The following is a 26,569-nucleotide window of genomic DNA, read 5'->3' as shown; positions in this document are numbered from 1 at the left end:
CTGCCCCCAGTGGCAGAGGCAATTACTACAAGTAACTGGACTTTTAGTGTCCGGTCAGCACTGCTGACTGGACACTGCCAGGTTCCCTTTTCGACCAGACTTTCTGGTCGAAAACTTGGCACTTGGCAACCCTATGCCTAAATCCAGCCATGATGGATTTTATTTAATAGGAAACAGGGTACTTTGCCTGGAAAGCAGGACCAGGGTTGAGGATACCTGTGTCAGCCACACATTTTATTAAGTGTGCTATAACCGACCAATGACCCAATCCTGCTTATCCACCATTTAGCTAAGATGAACTATAAGTCAATAAATAATGTGGTGGGTTGGATGTGGGCAGGGTGTAATGAATTTGTGACATAACTAAAAGTGTTTAATGCTATAAATTACTGTGTTGTTTCAATAAAATAGTGAGGTTGACTGCCTCAGAAGTACTGGCAGGAAGAGGGAAGTCTAACAAAAAAGCTGAAACAATGTCTGAAAACTACAAAAGTACAGGACAAAAGTTAAAGCTCCATTTCTACATTGTTATTGATTACTCTCACACAGTAGCTTCTTTCCAATCAAAATATAATTACTAAACTTCTATGCTACCATAACTTGCTGATACACAACAGTGCCTGGAGTCCAGTGAACCCCTTAATTTCATTCTATGAGTATGTCTTAATTGCACAGTTAAACTGGGCTCTTACTAGGCTTTAGCCCACACTCCCCTACCATCTACACAGGAAAAACTCTGACCCATTCTGGAGAGTCTTTAAGTCTGGGCTAGTTTACACAACTGTGGGGTGGATTAGAACCTGAGCTCCACTTTCACTTGAATTGGAACCCTCTCACTTTGCAGTGAGAATGCCAGCTAACTCACTCAAGTACTGATAGTCCTCAAACCTTTCCCACAATTCCCCCTGAAGGTCAAAGTTCTCCCACAACTGATTGGGAAAGAATCCTAGAAAGTCTCAACACAAAGAACCATGGACTATGCCCCCAGAGACACATGGGTGAATGCAGAAACAGCGAGGATGCAGTAACGCGGATTGGGTTTTCCTGTGAGGACTCTCACCCTGGACTAGGCTAAGGTGGGTGCCAATCACCCAAGTTAACTGTGCAGGGAACACATACCCTAAACACCTATCCAATCCTAGCTACCTCCCAGTCATACATGGAAAACTCCAGTTTCAGAATAAATTGTTTCCCTCTCCCTACACTCCAATTGATTTCCAAAACAATGTCAAAATAATCACACCATAAGCATGCACAAGTAGTGCAGGGCAGCCTAAAAAATACCTGGGATATTTCATTCCCAAGCTACATCTGTGAATCAGGGTACTTAGCTATATATGGATATTGAAATGTTAAGGCAATAAAAAGGATTTCCAATAACACTGTAGAAAATGAGTTGAAACAGAAATTTAAGAAGAGCAAGATAAGTCCTATAACAGGTAAAAGCTGAATATGTCACACTGGTTTCAATGTTTTACTTCAGTTCTTCCTGATCCTGCCTCTATCCTGAAAACAGATTGGCTTCACTTGAATTTATTCACGCTCTTTAAGTCAAGGACCCCGTTTGAGTAATGTAATCCATGTTTGTTATAGCTGTGCTTGCTATAATTAAGGATCAGATAAGTTGAATTATGAACCCCATCCTCTATATACAATCTTGACCATTTAAAGGCACATTTTGATGACTAGGCACAGAAGATGTGAGCAAGGACGCAACTGACATGGTCTAAAATATGATTAAAATTATTTTTCAATTCAAAATCAAAACAGAATTCTGAGAAGGCAGAAATATTCTTTTTAAAAAACCCTGCTGTAACGCCCACCCACCCCTGATCATTTTTAAAAGTAAAAGTGTCATATGTTTCTCCAACACTACATATTTTGCAAGGAATAGCATATTGTACTGGGAGAGAAGAAAGCATAAGGAACTTTACATGGGAATCACTGTTTACAATTTTAGAGCGTACCTGTTCTTTCAGTCTGAACTCTGCATAGCTGGATTTGACCTGTGCAACAGGCTCGGTATTTGTGACATAGTGAGGACCCTGCTGGACATGGAAATACATGAGTCTCCCCTGTTGCATGGTCAGAGAGGATAAAATCTATCACATGCTGAAAAAATAAGTAATTAGCAAAAGTATTACCTGTAGCGACTGTAAGACTTCTGAGTGTGAAAGGGTACAGTAGATGCAGTGAAAGGGTACAGCTGATGATGGCAGTGATATGAGGGAGGCAGGAAGCAATAATTCAGAGTAGAAGGGGGTAGACACTGCTTACAGGAGATTAGGCAAAGCAAAGCTTTGATGGATGCACTGAGGTGCACAGCTAAGGTTGTAGTTGGATCAAAGGAGGCTTAAGGAAGCAATCTATATAATCCTTCAAATGAAGAATTTAGCAAACTCCAAAGATAATTTAGAGGAGAAGAGGATGGAGAGAGAATTGTTGTTTATGACCCAGTCAATGGCAACCTTCCCTTTAGAGAATAAATGCCCTCAGCCTACCATTAGGGGGCACTATGCTGCTGGAGATTCTGACTTTTATTTGAGACCTAAAACTGAAGTCCTGACTGCTGATGGTCCACTCAAAAGTGCCAATGCACTTTTTATGTGGAGTAGGAATGTTAGCTCTACAGTGGTCAGGGACTCAGTTCTACATCTCAGCTGAAAGATTAACATATAAAATAAATTGCCATGTAAGGCCAACTGGAGCCAATGGTATAAATGAATAAAACAGACAGACATTTTTATAGAAGAGGATTCAGAGAGGTAGCAAACAAGGAAGTGAAGATGCAATCACTATGATGGGTCTTGTTGAGCTAAATGGCCTTTCCTTATCCATCATTCCTTATGAACTAAAGAACCTACACATAGTACATTCCTTGGGATGACGGCTCATGATTAGATCCATTTGCTTTACCCAATGGTTGTGTGACAACGATGAACCAAAAGTAAGTAAATCACAGCATGCCACTAAATAATTTAGCTAACGTGGGAGTTATTTCCTTTTAGCATGACTTTTCACACTGATATGTAACATATCATAATGTGATATGCATTTTCTCCCTGCATTGCTGCCTTGACAACATTTGCAACTTGAAAAGCAAGAAATAGGCTAGGAATCAAACCTGTGCCTTCCAGATAGCAAACACTACCGTCAGGCTAACCTTATGGCACAGCTTGTAAATTACAATGTTTTCTACTGGACACACACAGCTCCACAATGATGAGCTGGAAGGAGTCCATAGTACGACATCATGGCATACTGGATAGACAGACCAAACAAAGATAACATTATCCATACACAAAAAGCCTGACATTGCAAAGCATTCTGCAGATGAGTATTAGCTTTATAATGAGAATGGTTAGATATCCAAGCTTGCATGTATTTATTACCACAGTATAAAAACAACCACCACCACCCACCACTGTACACCAATTATCCACATATTGAAATTCTGTACATACCTGTGATACAAAAGGCCTAGGGGGCAGGGCAGGTGGTGGTGGTAACCAGCCTGACTTCACAGCTGAAATGAGAGAGAAACAAATAAAATTAACTAATAAAACTAAAAACTAGACCAATGGTTTGTAAACTTTTTGAACTGAGCCCCTTCTTTGAGTTACAATTTTTGGATGCACCCCCAAACCCAGACAAAAATAGACATATGCAAAAGTATGCTTGACAGCCTACTCATAAACCTAACAGAGACCTTGACACAACTTTAATTAAATTACCTACACCTTTAAGTTTCAAATACACAGACACTTACCAACTGCACAGCCAAGGCTTCCTCAGCAGCAGGCTGCTTGTACCTTGCAGCCAGGCTGCACCAATAGGGCAGGCCAATACCTGTCTCTCTGCCCCTCCCCCCCCAGGTTTTCCAGGTGTGGGAAAGTGTGTGCCACTGTGACTCAGGGTGGAGCCAACGCTGGGCACAGAAATCAGCATGGTCACAGCAAATGTTTACACTGACCCATAGTCTGGGTAGCCCGCTGAAGTAAATCAGGAGGGGCCCCTGTGAGAGCTGGCCTTGGCCCCACCATGCGGTGCTGGCATGAGCCACCTGGCATCGCTGCTCGCCCCCCAACCCTGAACATTCCTCCATCCTCTGGGGCATGCCTCCCTGACAGTTTGAAAACTACAGAACTAGACTATTTTCTCTGATGACTGTCAGTGAACAGGTGGTTTTCAACATTTTTAATGATGAAAATCAAACTGGGTCTCTACTGAAAACAAATCTGAGCAAACACTGTTTGAAACCTCTTCCTGCTACAGCACACCTCTGAAAAAGACCAGAGATTTAAATGCTATAAAAAGCTTACTGTTAAAGTAAAAGGTAAAGATATATTCAGTCAGCCACAAAGATATATACAGTCAGCTGAATGCAGCTAAAACAATTTGACTGTAGTTAAAGTACAGAGCTGGGATGAAAGTCTACTTATTCTTAGGACTCTGTTCTTTGTCATTAACATTATTGCCTTTTTAAAGAACTAATGCAGTGTCCTAATGTAGACATTAGGCTTTGCTCAAGATAAAATACACTGACAAGTCACAACGCCCAGTCAGAGAAGAAAATACCCCCATGGAATTAGAATGGGTGCTTAAACGAAGCAGAGATCAGTTTTAGCTTTGATTTGTTTTTGGGAGTTCTTTTGAGAGGAAAAAAGGATTTTAACAGTCAATTTTGGGCCCCTTTGGTAATGTAACAAAGCAACATTGTGCAATTTTTCATTCTGAGCCAGTGAACGGAGTTGGTAACAGCCATGTGGGCCATCCATTGTAATTCTCAGTCTGGCTCTCGTTAAATCCCTAAAACCCATCTCAGGGCAGAACTGCAGGGAAGATGAGGCTTTGTAAAGGCAGCTATGATGAGAAGGACTAGATTAACCCATAGATATCAAGTGAGTTTGATCGAAGTCTCGAGTGATTTTCCCTTCTAGAGGCCCCTATGCTGCGTAGCCTTCCCACCACTTGCCTTTGAAAAAATACGAGTCAGCCTATCTCAGATTTGTGTTTATTTGTAAAGCCTAATATGTAGTACTAAACCAACAATTAAAATAAAACAGCCCTTTTACTATAATAGTGCTAAACAAGAGGTTATATATACACACATCTATTTTTAGTTTTATCCACATTCTAAAAGACCACACAGACCATTACAAGTTACAGCATAGCCATTTAACTTATTAAAATGTATTCCATCTAAAATTTTCCATAAGTTTTCCCTAATGCAAACCTGTTCTTTTCCTTAAAATAACAAAACAACAACAACAACAAAAAAACCAAAGATCTGAAGCACTAAGGCCCAGATTTTTAAAGTTATTTAGGCATTGTTAAACTCAGTGTCGCAATAATGGGATCTACGCTCCTAAGTGCCTACACCCCTTTTGAAAATGAAATGTAAGTCCCTAAATCAGTTAGGTATTGCAATGCTGAGTGCAGCGATGCCTAAATTGCTTTAAAATCTGGACCCAAGTACACAGAGATGTTAGTGGAAAAATGCATGGGTAAAACATTGAATAGAGTTGTATTGGCTAACTACAGCTCCAAAGAGGTGTGTGACACACAAGATGGAAAAAACAAAAGTGCCAAACAGGGATACAGAACTACTGAATCCTAATTTAGGTTACCTATGGAAAATGCTTATATACTGAAGATATAAAAGACTAACCATAGTCACAAAGTATCCAAACAGGCAGAGATTAAGTTACTAGGACCCTTCACCCCATGTTTAGATTTTATTTTTTTTTTTTTTTAAAAGCGGCTATACAGCTATGATGTTTTCATCTGTCATCACTCACCTCACCCACCCAACTAGTCTTTGGGTGGGAGCGGAGGGATGAGAAACCTTCCCTTCCCGACCCCAGATTCCTGATTATTACTGTTTATTGAGTGCTGACGGTGTGCCTGGCAATTATAGACTAGTAGTCCGTACTCCAAGTGGAATCTAGTTCAGACACAAAAGCTCCCCAGGTCAGTCACACACATTCCAAGTACAAGATGACTACATATGCTCGAAGTGATGAACTTATCTTGGGGAAATCTTGCAGGAGTCATGCTTAGAAATTAAACTGAAAAATATGAATATATTTTACATTGGCTGATGTAGGAGAATAAGATCATCATCATCTGTGGTTTTCCACAGACTTCAGAATGGTTTGCAAAGGAAAGGAAGTGTTATCTCCATTTTACAGATGGAAAAGACTGAGACTGAGCTGAGGTGACTTGCCCAAGGTCACCCAGCAGATCAGTGGCAGAGCCAGCTAAAGAACACAGGTTATCTGATTCCCAGTGCTGTGCCCTATCCACTGGATCATATTGTGCACTTAGTGCTGAGAAATCAGATCACTCACACCACAAAAGCAAGAAAGGAGCAATTTCTGAAACCTAGGGAAACTCTTAGTTAGACTAATATCATGATATACATCATTCAATAACAAGGTAGTAAAATCACTGTAGGTCAGTCCCTTCCAGTTGCTATGGTTTCTTACAATTATGCCGTGGGAGCCAGAACTCAAAGCTACGGAGGACATTACAGTAATGAGTGGCAGCACCGGCGAGGTAATCCAAACTCATGGGAATAGGCAGTGATGGAGTACACTACTCATAGCCAATGGTTGCTGGTACTGCATACTGTGTTCAGTTGTTCCTTTAACTTTCTGACTAATTTGGCCCACTTCTTGCGCCTACTAATTTTCTGTTTAACTCTGACATGACCCCATAGCCATTTGTACAAAAGAAGCTGCTCGCCTCCTCTTCATGCCAGAGCTGTCTTTCATTGGTGCCAACTCCATGGGTGCTTCAGGGCTGGAGCACCCACAGAAAAAAAAATTAGTTCCAGGGCTTAGCATCCACCAGCAGTCAGCCACCCCACCTCCCCACCCCAGCATCTCCTGCCCGCTGGCGACCCTGCCAATCAACTCCTCCCCCTCCCTCCTAGCACCTCCTGCCCGCCGCAATTAGTTGTTCCGCGGCATGCAGGAGGCACTGGGAGGAGAGGGAGGAGTGGAGATGGGGGGCATTTGGGGGAGGGGACACAACTGGGCAGGAAGAAGCGGGGCAGAGGCAGGGCCTTGGGGGAAAGGGTGGAGTGGGGACAGGGCCTGGGGCTGAGCAGGGGTTGAGCACCCCCAGGGAAAGGAGGAAGCCAGTACCTGTGCAGTCTTTAACCTCAACATTGCTCCAGAGAATACAGCATCTAATGTATATTCTGTATCCCCAACACCCATCACTCTATCCCAGTGATACGCTTGATCCTCAGAGAAATGATGATATTCTATACTGAGGAAATGAGTTTGCTCAACAAGAAAAGCATGTTCTGAAGTTGCCCCCAAGCTCAAAACTTGTACTTGGTACCCCACAACACTGCCAGAATGGTCTACACAACCTTCCTTATTAAAATTACTTCACCCTGAAGTGGTCAAGTAGAGCACAGAGCATCTTATTTCAGCTTTTAAAATATGCCACATTTGAGAGTTTAGTATTTTAAGCTAGTGAGATACTTAACCATGCGAAATTGACCCAGTTTCCTCTTTTTTAATCCTACAAATTCTATCTTAAGCTAGTCATGAAATATTCATGAAATCCCTGCTGTTTCAGAACATCTATGGCCTGTTAGAAGGAAATCATGCTTATGTTAGCACAATTGCCAGAGAAGATTTGGAGTCAGCTGACTTTTGAAAAGTAATAACTTCTTATAAAAAAGATGCACTGTTTTTCTCCAAAGGGGTAATGAAAAGTGTGTTAATGACAGGTGTCATTCCCCTAAAAAAGGAGCATGCTATAAAACAAATACATTTTTGCACATTTCAGCAGCTGTCCCATAATTGTAGATGACTCCGAAAGGACAGCCTTTCTTGGAAACCAGTCTACACAGGGTTTGTCAGTGTTGGATTCTGTCTGTTAAAGATGGAATTGTTGTGTGTTCTTTGGAAGTATAAACTAGCACAGCAAACAGTTCTTTCCAAGGTGAACACAAATATCAGGTTTCTTTCATAGAAAACGGTAGCAAGTAACTGGAAAAGAGGAGGTTACTTATCATAACTGGATGTTCTTTGAGCTATGTGATCCCTATCTGTATTCCACTGGGGTTACATATGCGCATCATATGCCCTGAGAAGGAGAATTTGAAAGTAGTGTCCACTGGTCCATGCATACACCCTGACTCACCTTGTGCATCCATCTGAGGTGACAAAGGGTGAGGTGAATTGACCACGTCTCCAGTTCTTTTTCCACGGTGAATCTGACAGATCCAAAGCAGAGGAGAAGGAGGGCAGGAAGTGCAATACAGATAAAGACCACACATCTCAAAGACCCTCAGTTACAGTTAAGTAACCTGCTCTTCTTCTTTGAGTGATGCTCCCTATGATATTCCACTGTGGGTGACTAACAAGCAAGACCTAAGTTGGAGGACGGTGCAAGGATGGGGATGGAAGGGTCATGCGGAGAACTGCCGTGCCAAAGGAGACATGCACTGCTGAGTCCTGTAACAAGGCACAGTGTGTTGCAGATGTATGGACAGAACTCCATGTGGCTGCTCTACATATGTCTAGGAGAGGCACATGCCGTGATCATTGCTTCATGTCTAGTGGAGTGAAGCTGTACCCTTGTGGTGGGCGGTAGGTTCGACAGCTGGTAGCAGAGTTTAATGCAGCCAGAAATCCATTTGGAGATTTTCTGGGTGGATATGGCCTGTCCCAATTCTCTCTGCTACCATAACAAACAGTCTAGGGGACTTTCTGATTGATTGTGTTCTCTCCAGGTAAAAGGCCCGACCTCATCAGACATTGAGGGAATGGAGTCTACATTCTTCTGCAGACACATGCAGTTTCTGGAAGAAACCAGGTTAAGTGAATGGATTGGTTAATATGAAACTGGGAGATCACCTTTGGTAAAATTTTGGGTGTAAGCATAAAAAGACCTTATTCTTGTGAAATAACGTAAATGGCGAGTCAACCATTATAGCTCTGAGTTCCCCAACTCTTTTCACTGAAGTGATAGCAACAAAAAAGGCGACCTTCATGGAGAGGAGGGACATGAATCAAGACGTCATTGGTTCAAAAGGGGAGGTTGTTAATCCCAATCCTTGTTGTAATAAGGCATTCAGTTCTTGGGTGAGAAAACTGTCATGAGAGTGGTCCCCAAAAGGGGATGGGGCAAAGGGTCTTGGAGCACTACAAACTCAATCATATCTCCAAGGCGGATGATATTCAGCACTCATTTGTCCCTTGTTACTGCACTCCAAGTGTGAAAAAAGAGTGCTGAATAACCCCCAAAAGGAGTCGAAGGGTCGTGAGCTGTTAGGCTCACGTAGTTGGCAACTCTCGAGCTCACATCAAGAAGTTACATCAAAAATACCTCTTGGTTTGGGTTGGGTTTGAGACTGAAGCTGGGGGTGGGGTGGGGTGGGGAGGGGCAGGGAAACGAGACCTTTGGATCTTTTGTTGCTTGCGTGGAGGTTCATAGGGTCTATGTTGATAAAACTGTGGAGACCTGTACCTCTGCGTGGATGACAGGCAGTGGGACTTTCATTTCGAGGCAGAAGTGTAGATGTCCAAAGAGCAAAGAGTAGCCCTAGAGTCTTTTAGTGTATGCAAATACTCATCTGTCTTCTGGTTAAAGAGATGGGATTCATCAAAAGGGAGATCCTCTATTGTGTTCTGGACCTACCTAGAAAAACCAGAAGCAAGAAGCCAAGACTCTACACAACACGATGGTTGTAGCCATGGCCCTGGAGGAAGCATCAGCCGCATCCACTGTGGATTGTAGGGCAGTTCTAGCTATGAGTTTCCCTTCCTTGCAAAGGGACTGAAAACAGGTACAGTCTTAGCAAATTCCTCTAATTTAGCATAATTCAGGAAGTCATACTGAGCAAACAACGCTTGATAATTGGCTGTCCTGAATTGTAAACTGGAGGAAAAAATGACTTTTCTTCCCAGTAGATCCAGATGCTTCCCTTCCCTGTCTGCAGTGTGGATCGAGTGTGTTTGTTGTTTATCCGTTTCTGCAGTAGCCTGAACTATCAGTGAGTTTGGAGCTGGGTGGGAGAAGAGGAATTCTGAGCCTTTTGCCAGGACATAGTAGGATCTCTCTATTCCTTTAAGGGTGGTGGTACATGTCTCTCTATTCCTTTAAGGGTGGTGGTACCTGGCTCCAGTATGGCTTCATTGATCAGTAGTACTAATCTTGTCAGTCCCGAAGTGTGGAGAATGTCCAGAAGCTTATGCAGAGTGCCTTGGAGCTCTTCCAGAGGAATGTGGAGTTCCCCCCACAATACCCTGTAAAAGATTTTGAAATTGAAGTCATTCAGTAGGGAAAGGGACAATGTAGTGTCAGCTTCGTTCGGCAATGAGGATGGGAATTTAGCTGGCTCCAGCAGAACTGCCAGAATTGGGGTATAAAATTCTTCCTCTGCTATTGGATCCATGGGCATGCCCGATGGATCCCTCAGAGGAGGGGTGGGGGAGAAACAGGTGGCGACTCTTGCAGACTGGGTGGGCTCCAAAGGAGGATACTGTGCTCAGGGCCCCCAACATGGCCAATAAGGAGGATCAACAGGAGGTTGCAGGAGTCCTCACGGCATGGGGCACCAGTGGCTTCTGGGAAGGTGAGGATGTAGTTGCTCCCATGGGTGTCAGTCTACATGATGGTGCATAGGAATGGTATGGTAGAGATGGTTCTTCCCCCAGTTCCAATTCATCGGAAGAGGAAAAGGCGGACTCTGGTTCCATTGGCAGTACCATTGGTGCCAATCAAGCAGTGCATGACATGTGCGAGGAGGCCATACCGTAGGCATATCCAGTGGCAGGGACATGAGTTCTCTGGAAGTGGGAGGACCCAATGGAGGAAGAGACTCTGGATCCAGTAAGGCGAAGACACCTTGGGGTGCAGTCACATATCTGGATCTCCCTAGTGTAGGGGGCACTCTCTCTTTTCCAGTTGCAAGTAGCAGCGCTAAAGTCTTTCCTGGTGCAGGAGGGTCTCACATTGTGTGAAATGCCAGAGATGGCAGTATGACAGTTCACCGCCCGGAACCGCTGAATCCCATTGTTCATGGGTCTTTGTCTCATGCCTGTGGGACTTAGAACATGCTATGTCCCCTTGGGCTGAGCTGGTGGAGGGAATGTCCAGTTTCTCTGACTTGGAGAAAGACTTAGTTCCATGCTTATTGGAGTGCTTCCTAATCTCCTGACTAGGCTCTGCCATTGGGCCTTTGGGGGTGGTTCCGTCAGCACCGGAGTCAGACATAACAGCAGGAGGCACACTCCTTGCTGAATCAAGCTAAATGTACATGGGGGGGTTCCCTGGCGTGGGTCTGAATGGTCACCTCCATTAGATGCCTCCAGAGACAAAGTGCTTAGCCTTCTTGGGTGCAGCTGGGAAAGGACTGGCAAATACCGCACAAAGCTGCGATTTGAGTTTTTCCCAGGAAGTAGAGGCAGCGTTGGGTGTTTGTCAGTTACGGAGAAGGATTGCGGGCAAGAAGCACAGAGTTTGAAGCCCGGAGTTCTGCAGGGGGGCAGGGACAGGTAAATCCCCCAAGTCTGCTCTAGTCTAATTGTTAAAACTAGTAACTACTAAAACTAGGAAAGAAATAAACCCAGTAAAACTACGGCTAAAACTATTTGTAACTGTAATTATTAAAACTGCATCAGAGACACTTACCCTGAAGGCTCTGACCCGTACCATGTGGCGCTGAGAAAGAACTGGAGACATGGTCAATCCGCCCCATCCTTTTTTCCTCAGATGGAAGCATGCAGCAAGTCAGGGCACATATGTGGACCGATGGACACTACTTTCAAATTCTCCAACTCCAGACACGTGGTGCGCCTGACTAACACACAGTGGAATGTATTATGGACCATCACTCGAAGAAGCAGTAATCCTTCCCTCAGGCTGCTCAATCACCATACCTTAAGGGTGCAGCAGCCCCCAAGACTGCTGCACTCTCTTCTCTCCGTTCCATAGGTTGTGGTGAGGTAGAAATGGCCACTGGATCCGTTAGTCCTATCCTAGCCCACCTATCTTCTAGCCCACTCCCATGTCCTCCTTCCTCCTCACGCCAGAAAAGCCTCTTTACATTAAAGCACAGTGAGCTAATATGGAGCACAATTATGAGTTATGCGAGAGATGCAGAGCGATCCTGGAATTACGCCTGAGGAGCAGAGGCACACTAGTTCTGCTGCATGCAGAGCTGCTGTAGTCCACAGATTTTCTTCACAGAGGAAGGAGAAGTAAATTCTGGAGGATTGGGGCCTTGGTATCCAAGTCCTAAAAAGCTATTTCTACCATAGTTTGCACAGAGTTTACCTCACTATTCAGTGACTTCGCGACATTGATATTAGAATGAACAGCATACTTTAAATCTTAAAAAAAAATATCATGGTCAAAATAGCTTGTGTGTACCAGTGAAAGAAGCTTAAGTGCATCAAGTATCTATACAAAATACTATATTCAGGGTGAATGCATTTTCCCCACACAGAGAACGATAGTGCTTTCACTACAAAAATCATCACTCTGCTCTTAGCATATCTGTACTTCATGGTGAACTATCAGCATGGCAGGCTTCCAGGGCCATTTCTCAGCCTTATTCTAGCAATCAGAAAGGTCTATTAATCCCAACAGGACATTAAGTGAGATAAAACAGGTACTCCAACCTGAAAACTAGATTAAGGCTTAAAAATAAACTTCAGAATTTAATTCTACATTCTGAGACTTGGCCACTACATAAGTACTGTATGGGCTCTTATCTCTCTGGCCTTCCCAGGCATAACAGTATACCACATAACAGAGGGAATTCAAAATTATGCAATCACAGCACTTTCATTACTCGCAGCCAAACCCACGCACACAAATCCCATCCCTGATTTTATTTTCCACTTGTCCACAAGTAATCAGGGCACTCATTCTGACATTTCCTACTCAGAGATTGTTTTCCATGTCATCATTTCTATGTTCACAACTATGGTAGTGAACCAACAGGCTCACCAGAGGCATTCTCCCTGATCTGGATGGATGCAAAGTTATTCAGTAGGATGATAGGGGAGAGAAGATGCAAAGGTCCAGGCCAATCACACCTGACAGCCCAAGACCCAGCTCTCTTACTTGGCTTATCTGGTCTAAGAGAAGTGGCAAGGAGTCCAGAGGAGGAGGTGGCTACCACTGTAGCCTCATCTAACCCAGGAAAATTGGGGCCCTCAGTTCTCCACCTATCATAGCAACAGCGGAAGCTGGAGTGTAGATGGGGCTGGTTTTACCAGATTCTGGGAGACTAGAGGAAAACAGAGATTGTGGCCCAGGTTTATTTTTAGGCATTATAAAGATTCTCATCACTACCAGTATCTCATCTAAGAATCACACCCCAAAGCTTCATATTGCAAAACTAACAGATATAGACAAAGCAGCATGGCACGAACCATTTTATTTTCAAACTGACAAAAAAACTGTAACTGTGAAGCTTCCAGTAAACTAAGCAGGAGATGCATGCTAAAACCCACTTAATTATTTTTAAAATGTAGAGGTAAAAGTCCTGTGTCACTTTGGCACATACTTCTAAACCACTATAACTGTGAAAGAAAAATCATTTATCTTGATGGACCCCACACCACTCCCAAAAATGTGTACGTACACATACACACACAGCTCAAAACATTTTGTAGTACTGAACCAGGCCAGTCACAGAGTACTCCTTCATTCCCAGATACATGGGGATATAGCAATTTTACACAGAAGACTTGAGGAAATAACTAATTTAAAATAAATTATTTAAAAGCTTTCATTAACAACAGTTCCCTTTTTCAAATTTAAATAAAATTACTTAAGACAAAAATCATAAGGACAATGGGAGTAGGGCAGGGGTTCTCAAACTGGGGGTTGGAGTTTATTACCTGGGGGGTTCTGAGCTGTCAATCTCTACCCCAAACCCCACTTTGCCTCCAGCATTTATAATGGTGTTAAATATATAAAAACCTGTTTTTAATTTATAAGGGGGGGGGCCACACTCAGAGGGGGTCACCAGTAAAAAAGTTTGAGAGCCACTGGAGTAGGGGGGAAAAAGTGAATATAATCATCCCAAATTATTTCTACAATAAAGTCTGCTTTAATTTTATTTGTACTGTCAAGGAATCAAGCCAGCATAAAGTTTTACATTCAGAAGGATGGAACAGAGCAAGACGATATCCTAGATATCATTCATGGTGAAGAGTTGAAATGCCTAAGTAGGGGTGGGGTGCGAGGGGTTTTCTTTTTAAAATCACTGTGATATTTAAAATCAGAATGAAGCTTGCACTACTGTAGACAACAAATGTTGATAAATGAAAAGTAATGCTCATCGGAAAACAATCCCAACTATACAAAATGATTGGTATTAAATTAGCTGTTACCGCTCAAAAAAGAGATCTTGGATTCATTGTGGATAGTTCTCTGAAAAACTTCTGCTCAAAAAAACTAACAGAATGTTAGGAACTATTAAGAAAGGAACAGATAAGACAGAAAATACCATAATGCCATTATACAAATCTATGGCATGCCCACACCTTTAATACTGCATGCAGTTCCAGTCACCCCTTCTCAAAACAGATATATTAGAATGGGAAAAGATACAGAGAAGGGCAAGAAAAATGAATAGGGGCATGGAACAGCTCCCGTATGAGAGATTAAAAAAGACTAGAACTGTTCAGCTTGGAAAAGAGACGACTAAGGGGGGATGTGATAGAAGTCTATAAAGTCATGCCTGGTGTGGAGAAAGTGAATAAAGTAGTATTATTTACTCCTTCAGGTAACACAAGAACCAGGAATCATCCAATTAAATTAACAGACAGCAGGTTTAAAACAAACAAAAGGAAGTACTACTTCACACAACGCACAGTCAAACTGTGGAACTCATTGGCAGGAGATGTTATGAAGGCCAAAACTATAACAGGATTTCAAAAAAGTACCAGGTAAGTTCACAGAGGATAGATCCATCAATGACTGTTAGTCAGGATGGGCAGGGATGCAACCCCATGCTCTTGGGTGTCCCTAGCCTCTGATTGCCAGAAGTTGGGTGTGGACGACAGGGGATGGCTCACTTGATGACTGCCTGTTCTGTTCATTCTCTCTGAAGCACCCGGCATTTGGCCACTGTTGGAAGACAGGCTACTGGGCTAGATGGACCATTGGTCTGACCCAGTAGGGCCATTCATATGTTAAATCTGCATTACCAAGGGGACTATTTTTGTTGTGCATGTGTGTGTGTATGTACAGCGCCTAGCACAATGGGGCCCTGACCCCTGATTGGGGCCAATTAGATACTACTGTATCACAAGTATATACAACTCAATCTTGCCCTGAATCCTCAATTATCCCAAAAGAGCTTAGGGGGCACTCCACTACTCTCAGAAAGTGCTCAATACCTGGCAGGATCAAGCCTGACATGGTCTAATGGATCTTCTCCATTTCTACTTTCCAGCATTCAATGATTAACATGCAATAGTGTGGTTCTGATTTTATTTATCTTCAGTCTATGCTGGGCACTTAGTATTCTTTAGGTCAAAATATAAGAACAGCAAGCTGTGCCCTTCTAACAAAATGACAATGACACATTTTTACTGAACAAAATTGCCATAATGCATTCAGTTGTGAGGTGCCATAAACAATTTTATTAATAAAGCATTTAGTATTGTTTTTAACATTGAATAGGAGTAGCACATCAAACTAAAATTACTGGAAACTTTGGAATGATGTTTATTGTATTCCTTGGCAGCTGTGTTCCTTCTCACTTTTACGCATCTTTCATGACAACAGATTTTCACATTAGCAAGTGCATAATGCTGTTGGGGGTAAAAAAAAAAAATGTTCTGGCTCTCCTAAACTAAAATATAAAGCATGATTCTGAAAATGAGGCCTTACCCCTCAAATTGTTTCCAAGTGTGTGATATGCACACACACCCCTTTATAGACACTCAGGCTCTTAATATAGACATGCACATTTCATATGTTAATCATACATAATGTTATGTCATATTAATATATATTGCAGTAGCATCCAAAAATGAATTAAGCATTTTCCAAGCATACAGAAAAAATATTGCCAGCCATGAAGTGTTCACAGTTCAGGGAGCTCAATTTACATACACAAAGTGAATAACTCACTCACGAGAGTAAAGTTACTCACCTACATATGTGCTGGATCAGACCGTAAAATGGAAAGACAAAACAAGCAAGCAAGGAAAATGTCTGAAGTGATGTAAAATCACACTGCCTGCTAGACTTGCTTTATTTTTAAATCCCTTTCCCATAAGCTTATTTTAATATATTTTATACTATTTTAGTATATTTTTTCATGTCCATTTATCATTTTTATTCACGTCTTTTTCAGTTTTTAAGCCATCTCATTTTCTAATTATTGTTCTTTTCTATTTTCTAAATTTATTATCTATTTTCCTGTTTTTTAATCATCATCATCTAGTTTCAGATTTTGTGAAATTGTTTTAAAATGTGTCCAGTGTCCTGTCATAGGGAGGCTGCTGGTTACTTCTGTTCACAGGCAGTCTGCCACCCTTACTCCCATCCCACCCACCATGGTGATGTAAAACTGATATGCTGCCCTGGCAACGAGCGATGAGGAATTGCCCGCAAATGTGGAGGAGGAGAAGTCGGATCACAGGCACCACTCCCAGGAGGAAATATAAGATAGTGGTGGTTGGCGACTCTCACCTGAGGGGGACGGAGTCACCCATCTGTCAGCCTGACATGGCATCCCGGGAGCTATGCAGCCTGCCAGACACCTGTATCCGAGACGTTATGGAGGGATTGTTGAAAATCACCCAGCCCTCTGACTACTATCCCATGCTACTCATCCATGTGGGCACTAATGATACTGCAAGGTATGACCCTCAGCAGAGCAGAAGTGACTACAGGGCTCTGGGAGTAAGAGTGTGGGAGTTGGGAGCACAGGTGGTGTTCTCTTCGATCCTTCCTGTCAAGGATAGTGGCTCAGGAGGAGACAGATACAGCCTGGAGGTGAATGCCTGGCTGCAAGGATGGTGTCACCAGGAGGGCTTCAGCTGCCTTGATCACGGGATGCTGTTCCGGGAAGAAGGACTGCTAAGTAGAGATGGGGTCCATCTTTCAAGGAAGTGGAAAAGTATGCTTGGACACAGACTGGCTGATCTAGTGAGATGAGCTTTAAACTAGGGTGGATGGGGGCAGGAGACAATAGCCCACAGATATTCAAAAATATGGAGACCTGAGAGAAGGGTCGGTATCTGGGGGGAGCCTGGTCTGTTATAGCAGGGATACGGGAGAGAAAAGGAACATGTGGGGGAAATCAAATCAGTACCTTAGATGTTTGTATACTAATGTGAGAAGTATGGGGAATAAGCAGGAAGAACTAGAAATGCTAGTTAATAAACACAGCTATGACATAGTTGGCATCATATAGTGGGATAATACACGACTGGAATACTGGTATAGAAGGGTACAGCTTGCTCAGGAAGAAAAGGCAGGATAAAAAGGGAGTAAGTGTTGCCTTATATATTAAAAATGTATATACTTGGGCTGAGGCTGAGATGGAAATAGGAGACAGACTTGCTGAAAGTCTCTGACTAGACTAAAAGGGGTAAAAAACAAGGGTCATGTCATGGTAGGGGTCTACACAGACCATCTAACCAGGAAGATGAAGTGAATGAGGCTTTTTATAAATTAACAAAATCATCCAAAGCACAGGACTTAGTGGTGATGGGGGACATCTGTTGGGAAAATAACAGCAGGGCACAGATTAGCCAACAAGTTCTTGGAATGTATTGGAGACAATTTTTTATTTCAGAAGGTGGAAAAAGCTACTAGGGGATTGGCTGTTCTAGATTTGATTTTGACAAATCAGGAAGAATTGGTTGAGAATTTGAAAGTGGAAGGCAGCTTAGGTGAAAGTGATCATGAAATGATAAGAGTTCATGATTCTAAGGAATTGTAGGAGGGAAAACAGCATAATAAAGAAAATGGATTTCAAGAAGGCAGACTTTAGCAAACTCAGGGAGTTGGAAGGTAAGATTCCTTGGAAAGCAAGTCTAAGGGGAAAAACAGTTCAAGAGAACCGGCAGTTTTTCAAAGAGACATTATTAAGGGCACAAGAGCAAACTATCCCATTGTGTAGGAAAGATACGAAATATGGCAACAGACCACCTGGCTTATCCAGAAGAACTTAAATGATCTAAAAATCAAAAAGGAGTCCTACAAAAAGTGGAAACTAGATCAAATTACAAAGGATGAATATAAACAAACAACACAAGTATGTAGGGACAAAATTAGAAAGGCCCAGTACAAAACAAGATTAAACTAGCTAGAGACTTAAAGGGTAACAAGAAAACATTCTACGAATATATTAGAAGCCAGAGGAAAACAAGGACAGGGTAGGGCTGTTACTCAATGAGGGCGGAGGGGAGTGGGGGAGAAATAACAGAAAATGTCGAAATGGCAGAAGTGCTTAATGACTTCTATGTTTTGGTTTTCACAAAAAGTTTAGTAGCAATTGGATGTCTAACATGGTGAACATCAGTGAAAATGAGGTAGGATCAGAGGCTAAAGTAGGGAAAGAACAAGTTAAAAATTACTTAGATAAGTTTGATGTGTTCAAGTCACCAGGGCCTGATGAAATACATCCTAGAATACTCAAAGAGCTGACAGAGGAGATATCTGAGACATTAGTGATTATCTTTGAAAAGTCATGGAAGACAGGAGAGATTCCAGAGGACTGGAAAAGGGCAAATACAGTGCCAATCTATAAAAAGGGAAATAAGGACAATCTGGGGAATTACAGACCAATCAGCTTAACTTCTGTACCTGGAAAGATAATGGAGCAAATAATTAAGCAATCAATTTGCAGACACCTAGAAGTTAATACCGTGGTAAGAAACAGTCATGGATTTTTCAAGAACAAATTGTGTCAAACCAACCGACTAGCTTTCTTTGATATGGTAACTAGCCTTGTGGGTTGGGGGAAGCAGTAGATGTGGTATATCTTGACAGTAGTAAGGCTTTTGATACTGTGTTGCACGGTTAGCCTAACCAAAAGAAGGCTGAGGGGAGATATGATTGCTCTCTATAAATATATCGGAGGGATAAATACCAGAGAGAGAGGGGAATTATTTAAGTGCAGTACCAATGTGGACACAAGAACAAATGGATATAATGGTATGATGGGATAACATGATTTTGACAATTAACTGATCTTTAAATATTCATGGTAAATAGGCCCAATGGCCTGTGATGGAATGTTAGATGAGGTGGGATCTGAGTTACTACAGAGAATTCTTTCCTGGGTATCTGGCTGGTGAATCTTGCCCACATGCTCAGGGTTCAGCTGATAGCCATATTTGGGGTCGGGTAGGAATTTTCAGATTGGAATCAATTTGCAGATTGGAAGAGGCCCTGGGGGTTTTTCGCCTTCCTTTGCAACATGGGGCACAGGTCACTTGCTGGAGGATTCTCTGCACCTTGAAGTCTTTAAACCATGATTTGAGGACTTCAATAGCTCAGACATAGGTGAGAGGTTTATTGCAGGAGTGGGTGGGTGAGATTAAGTGGCCTGCATTGTGCAGGAGGTCAGACTAGATGATCATAATGGTCCCTTCTGACCTTAATATCTACGAATCTATGAACCTTCTCATAAACAAACTAGGGAAATTCAGCCTAGATGGAGCTACTATAAGGTGGGTGCATAACTGGTTGGAAAGCCATTCCCAGAGAGTAGTTATCAGTAGTTCACAGTCCAGCTGGAAGGGCATATTGAGTGGGGTCCCACAGAGGTCAGTTCTGGGTCCGGTTCTGTTCAATATCTTCATCAATGATACATAAGGGCATAGAGAATAGACTTATAAAGTTTGCAGACAATGCCAAGCTGGGAGGGGTTGCAAGTGCTTTTGAGGATAGGATTAGAATTCAAAAAGATCTGGACAAACTGGAGAAATGGTCTGGAGTAAATACAGATGCTCCCTGACTTATGCAATCATTCTGTTCCAGAACGCCTTGTGTAACTTGAACTCTGCGCAAGTCGAAAACATATACCCGACCATCATGCCAAAAAAAAAAAGTCTCCTATTTCTAGCTTACAGAACTTTTTCCATAAGTATGGATTTGCGTAAGTCAGGTCTTGCGTAACCTGGGAAGCATCTGTAGGATGAAATTTAATACACACAAATGCAAAGTACTCCACTAAGGAAGGAACATTCAGTTGCACACATACAAAATGGAAAATGACTGCCTAGGAAGGAGTACTGCAGAAAGTGATCTGGGGGTCACGGTGGATCACAAACTAAATACGAGTCAACAGTGTAATGCTGTTACAAAAAAAGCAATCATCATTCTGGGATGTATTAGCAGGGATGTTGTTAGCAAGACACAAGAAGTAATTCTTCTGTTCTACTCCACACTGATTAGGCCTCAACTGGACTACTGTGTCCCGTTCTGGGCACTACCTTCCAGGAAAGTTGTGGATAAACTGGGGAAGAGCCACACAAATGATTAAAGGTCTAGAAAACATGACCTATGAGGGAAGATGGAAAAACTGGGTTTGTTTTGTCTGGAGAAGAGAAAACGGAGAGGGCCACGATAACAGTTTTCAAGTACATAAAAGGTTGTTACAAGGAGGAGAGAGAAAAATTGTTCTTCTTAACATCTGAGGACAGGACAAGAAGCAATGGGCTTAAATTGCAGCAAGGGTGGTTTAGGTTGGACATCAGAAAAAACCTCCTAACTATGAGGGTGGTTAATCACTGGAATAAATTGCCTGGGGAAGTTGTAAAATATCCATCATTACAGATTTTTAGTCTAATTTTTTTACAGTATTATCTAGACCAGTGGTTCTCAAACTAGGGCCGCCGCTTGTTCAGGAAAAGCCCCTGGCGGGCTGGGCTGGTTTGTTTACCTACCGCGTCTGCAGGTTCGGCTGATCGCGGCTCCCAGTGGCCACGGTTTGCCGCTCCAGGCCAACGGGGGCTGCAGGAAAGGCGGTCAGCACATCCCTTGGCCCGTGCCACTTTCCCTAGCCCACATTGGCCTGGAGTGGCGAACCGCGGCCAGTGGGAGCCGCGATTGGCTGAATCTGTGGACATAGCAGGTAAACAAGCTGGCCTGGCTTGCCAGGGGCTTTCCCTGAACAAGTGGTGGCCCTAGTTTGAGAATCACTGGTCTAGATAATACTTAGTCCTGCCAGGAGTGTAGGGGACTGGACTAGATGTCCTCTAAACATCCCTTTCAGTCCTACGATTCTGTAATTATTGCCCTGGCTTGTTTTATATTGAGCTTCATCCTTTATCCACCCACATGGAGGCACACTCCCTCCACCTTGCAGCATGGCTCTGACAGCATTCCCAAGCTGGTGGTGGTACCCAGAGTTTCACAGTATGGATGGTGGCAAATCCCAAATCCACAGAAATATGGCAAATACTTTTCTGTGAGGAACTCTTAAGGGCATGCTGGTGAGGGGGAACAATGAACAACCCCATGTACATCCCTGCTCTTGCCCCAATCACACTCCCGCAGCCCTAGCCCTAGCCACTGCCCATCTCTTCCTTTCCATGGATTGCCAGACCCTCAGAAGTCTCTGCAGAAAGCAACTGACCCTCTTTTCCATGTGTGAAAGGGAAGATCCATGCTTAAAGGGTCTCCTCCACAAAAGAATTATTTTACTTAGATTGTACATTGTTTGGAGGAGACATCAACATTTCATTGTGTGTGCCTAGAGCCTAGCAAGATGGAGCCCCAAGATATTACTGCAATAGAAGGAGGAAGTCAATAACGCATACAGAAGTTATTACAGAATTGGTGGGAGAGGTTCTGTGCTTGCGATGTGAAGGTGGTCAGCTAAATGATCATGAGGGTCCCTTCTGGCCTTAAAGTCTATGAATAATTAGAATTGGTCAAGAATTTTTGAAATTTGAACATTTTCATGGAATAAGGGGACATTTTTTGCAAACACTTTCATGAAAATTTTTTCCATTTTTTGCCCAGCAATAATAAAATAAATAGTAGATTGTGATCTGGCCCTCAAACCGACATAAGCTAAGATAAAATAATAAAATAATAATAAAAGCTCAAAAACCTTGACCGATTCTTACTAAGAAAACATGGTATTTAATTTACACAGACTGAGGTAGAGCAAACAAAATGCTGGCCCTGAGTTACCGACTACTATGGCTGAAACCAACATCCAATAGTAGTTTTGGAAGAAGTGAGTCCACTGACTGTTTGCTTACACACCCATGAAAGAAATGGTGCCTGCATTCCAAATACCTTGTACTGCAAGAATACTCTCCGTGGGATTTGAGTTCCAAAAGTTAATCAGCAACTGAAGCTGCCAGTCACAAATTCATTTGTAAATATTTGTATGGCTGTTTTGATGGATGATACAACACACATTTAATCTGTAATTATATTTTCTACTGCTTCCATCTACTCAGGAATCTTATTGATGATTGCAACTACAGTACTTGGCCAAAGCTGCTTTTCTTCCCAAATCAAATAACCTTTGTGTCGCACAGGCATTAATTAAAGAACTGTAATGAAGAATTGAAATTAAACAGCGAATAAAATGCATTCCTGACTATACTATACAAAAGCATTACATTTCAAAGATGGACTCCGATCATTGCCCAAAACACAGAAGTTAGCTCAGACTGCAGTCCAGAAGAAAACTCTTCAATGGTTTTGATAGGCAGAAAATGTTGTGAGCAGCTGGACAGCAGGTAGCCAATGCAAACTGTTTTTAAAGCCACGACGCCTGCCAAAATTCAGAGGAATACTTCACCCATTGCTGGCCAATGCTATTCTCCATATTTTATTTCCAAATTCAAGTCCACAGGAAGAATCTGAAGGCAGACTCCCAACACATGCAATGACACAAGAGGAAGAGCACATTTTATCCACAGAGAACACTCCCCAACACCATCAACTGTATGCCTCCTGTGGCTTGTTTCAGGAGCCCTAACAGCAGTGTATCAGAGACTTGTGAAAGTGTGAGGTCAATCCTGGTGAATGACACATTTTTCAAACCAACTCCTTTCCCAGCTTTCCCCAAACAGGGACTGTTGCTGCTTCAGGAGGCAGGCATTATCAGGAACACCAACATTCCCCACTGCACCATCACCTAGCCTGCAAAACTGCTCTTTTTACCAGTGATCAGAAAGCAGGAAAATCTCTCATTCAGAGCCTCTTACCCAAACTGGGAAATGAAGGCCACCACAAAACGAGTCCAAAAATAGCCCAAAGGCAAGACTATCGCTTCCATGATGTTCCCCTCCTCCACGTGACAGAGCACCAGGTCACCCCTGGAATACCTTTTATCCAGGACCATATTATGTACAGCCTTGGAGAAAAAATGGGCATGTTTCTTATCTAAGTGAGGGCATAAAGAAGAGATAAAGAAGTTGCCAATTCATGTATGTATTTAAGTGACATTTTTGTTTGTACTTGAAACATACCATTATGTTTCCAGGAATGAATAAAGCTCAACAATACATATAAGTGTGCACATGTAAACCAACATGCTGTGTGCCAAGGGCTATATATGCAGCAAAAATAATACTCGGTGAACCTAGCAAAGAGGATTAATTTTGTCAGGTGCTAAACCAAAGACAATGTGGTAAGCAAGGAGCTAGTAATCTCATTTAAAAAAACCCAAAGTCTTATATTGGTATTATTGAACCAAAGCAAGATCCTTTTATGTACAAACCTATGCAGAAATGCACCTATTTTCTCCTGAGTAAATATACTAATGGCCTGTACAACTGATGTTAGGCAGAAAACTGTACCTAAGGATACCTTGCTCAATCAGTTTTGGAAAACTTCCGCTTCAAGACACTAAAGCTGTTCCAGCTGCTTTCTTTCATTGCAAAAACTGCTTGTGCTATGTTTGAAAAATGTGTTATCTTGAAAAGTTAGTCATCAGTGAACAGTTTTATAAGAAAAGATCAGACCGTAGGTACAGCATTGTATAATTTTACTACTTGCTGACACCAATACTGAACTTTTTGTTGTTTAATAACATTAAATAATGTTGTGCTACCATACATGTTTTCTAACAACAATATTTTAGCTATTAAACTATGTGCTTAAGTGCCTCCCTATTTAGGGAAAACACTTAAGGATGTGCTTAAATCCCATTTGCTTCCATGGGACTTCCTGCTTTCCCCAAAAGAAATCCTTTCCTGAATCATAGCCTCAGTGAACAACAAAGAAAAAATAAAGATAATATTCTCAACATCTGATGTATATGTCAATCTATCTATATCTCATCTGATGCAGAAATATATTGATAACATTAACAGTTGTATATGTAAATATTTATTAAAGATAGCTAGCTATTTAGAATAGATGTATTTCTGAAGCACCAATCACAGTAGTACCTGAGTGATAAGCAATAAGAATGTTTACCTTGTGTGTTTTGCTGGAAGATTTTATTTAGGTCCAAGGAGGAGGCTCTGGAATGTGATTTCTGGGGCCTTGGTGGGGGCGTAGGGGGCTCTTCCCCCTTTTTCATTGTATCTTCAATAGATGTGCTAGAATAGGACCTAAAGGAAAATAAAAGAATCTCAAAGGAAAATAAAATCAACTGATATTTTTAGACTATTCATTTATACAAATGTAGTAAATATTGACTGGAGTTGAGCTTTACAGTGGAAAATCATTGCCTCATGGATTGAAAGGGCAGCTGATGGTGGTGGGATACAATATTAGATGGCACAAACAGAGGGTATTATTGCTCTAAAGAGTGGGAGGGTTACTTTTCAACTCAAAGAATTAGTACAAGTGTTAAAAATGCCTTTTAGCCTCAATGTTTTAGTTTTATAGTTTCAGGCTCCTCTCCTTTAACTTGGAGGGTCATGTGACCTCAGCCAACAGCAGAATAATTGTAACAACTATTTTGAATACACCGAGTGAAAATTTCTTTCCTTTCTATTGACTTTCTTCCTCCATAAACTTTAATTTGAACTCTCAACATGTTGGGCTCTGGCTGCCGCTAGGAGTATATTAAAAGTGCTAACTTGCTTCTGAAACATTTTTGCTATGATGTTTATTTCCTACAATATGGCTGAATTCTGAAAAGCACAAAAATAAAGAAATGTAGCCAAAATGTTGCATTTAACTGTAACATAAGTTGTAGTACTTCAAATAACAAGGTATCCTGGCAGGAAACTACTTGCAGCCTGCAGTTTTGATGGATTCTGCCAGCATAACCCACTGGGGCACAAGGCTGCTGGCAATGCAAAATCCCCCTGAGAGGATCTGTAACAGTGCAATATGCCTACAACCCCATCTCCTTTCTAGGGTCTGCAGCTGAGCAGGATGGCCAAAAAGGGGCCCAGTCTTATTCAGTTCACCCTCACAGTACCTGTTTATGGGGTTCCTACAGACCACTGGGGAAATTAAAAAGCTGTCCTTCTCTAATGGAATTCCTGGGGGAGGGCAGTGTTAGAAACACTGCCTGCCCTCACTGGCTCAGGGAGGAGAAATCTGTACCTCCTTGATCAAGTAGGCTAGACAAGCCCAGGTTTTTTTTGCCCTAAATGTGTTGCAGCAGGACAACCTGAGCTCTCTGGTCAGATCACATGATTCTCCTTCAGCTAATGAGCTAGCTAGTTGGTAATTTGGGGGTCTAAACTAATAATTAAGTGGTAGGACAACAGGGCAAAACTATTTGAACTCATGCCTTAAACTGGAATGTGACTCTCTATTCGTACGTGCAATATATGTATCATTTGAATTCACCATTCACAATGATCCATTTTCATGATACTGTCAGTGCATTATCCAATGTGTTTTCTAAACACTTGTAACAAGTTTCATTATCTTGAGTGGAGTCCCATATTTTTCTGCTGTTGGAGTCAAGTTTTTTCTGCAAGGCTGCAGACTTTACTCAAATCAGAATTGACAACATGAAGTGTTATACTTACTATAACACATTATGTATGACAAGCAAGACAAAAAAAGATTCATCTACAACCGGCAAAAACTCTAACTAATGGGTAAAGGGATCAGCAGCTTTTGCCAAATTGGCAGCAGTTAGTAGACAATTCTTTGTTAACAGGTTGGACACCGGCAACTTCAATCTTATATTTTTGATTAAACCAATAAACATATGAGGTAAAACCAAATTTGTTTCAGAGTTCACATGCAACACGTTGCCTTTGCTTCCTCTGCATTTTTCAGCCCAGGGTTTAGAATCCTCCAACCCTACTCATTTAAAACCTGATCCAAAACCCATTAAAGTCAGAGGGCTTTGGATTAGGCCCTTAAAATATTGCCCTTCAAATATATACAATAAACAATGGAAGGGGAGATATATTGGGGGGAAGAGGGGATAGGCAGCTTTATACTTTATCATTCATTGTAAGGAACTGCTAAAGTAGTACCTAGGAGACAAAAATGCATCTGGCCTTGCAGAGTTAATACAATGCTACAGTACTTGAAGGTCACCATATTGACTGACAACAGGGATTGAACCGGGGACTTCCAGAACTAAAAGCATGAATCTCTATAGATTGAACTAGGCTAAGAGTTAGAACTCCTATCTAGAGTTGGTTTTATAAACTTC

At 42.1% G+C, this 26,569-nt stretch overlaps 1 protein-coding gene across 11 annotated transcripts in view; it reads right to left on the bottom strand.

The window, feature by feature from the left end:
• The window catches only part of REPS2 (RALBP1 associated Eps domain containing 2), a 139,616-nt gene that overhangs the window by 24,100 nt on the left and 88,947 nt on the right, over window positions 1-26,569 (bottom strand). For 7 of the 11 annotated variants that reach the window (XM_043504313.1, XM_043504306.1, XM_043504338.1 and 4 more), the window contains exons 13-15: window positions 24,409-24,545; window positions 3,465-3,526; window positions 1,968-2,048 (exon numbers count right to left, since the gene is read on the bottom strand). In XM_043504313.1, coding sequence (XP_043360248.1) covers window positions 1,968-2,048; window positions 3,465-3,526; window positions 24,409-24,545 — 280 coding nt within the window. Of the gene's footprint in view, window positions 1-1,967; window positions 2,049-3,464; window positions 3,527-21,799; window positions 22,757-24,408; window positions 24,546-26,569 lie in introns of those variants that run through there. The other 4 variants (XM_043504310.1, XM_038375484.2, XM_038375473.2 and 1 more) reach the window with 2 other exon arrangements.

The sequence above is a fragment of the Dermochelys coriacea genome, chromosome 1, assembly GCF_009764565.3.
Source record: "Dermochelys coriacea isolate rDerCor1 chromosome 1, rDerCor1.pri.v4, whole genome shotgun sequence".
In the NCBI taxonomy this organism is placed as follows: Eukaryota; Metazoa; Chordata; order Testudines; family Dermochelyidae; genus Dermochelys; species Dermochelys coriacea.
The sequence above is the reverse complement of the archived record's forward strand: the minus strand, read 5'-3'. Positions and strand labels throughout refer to the sequence as shown.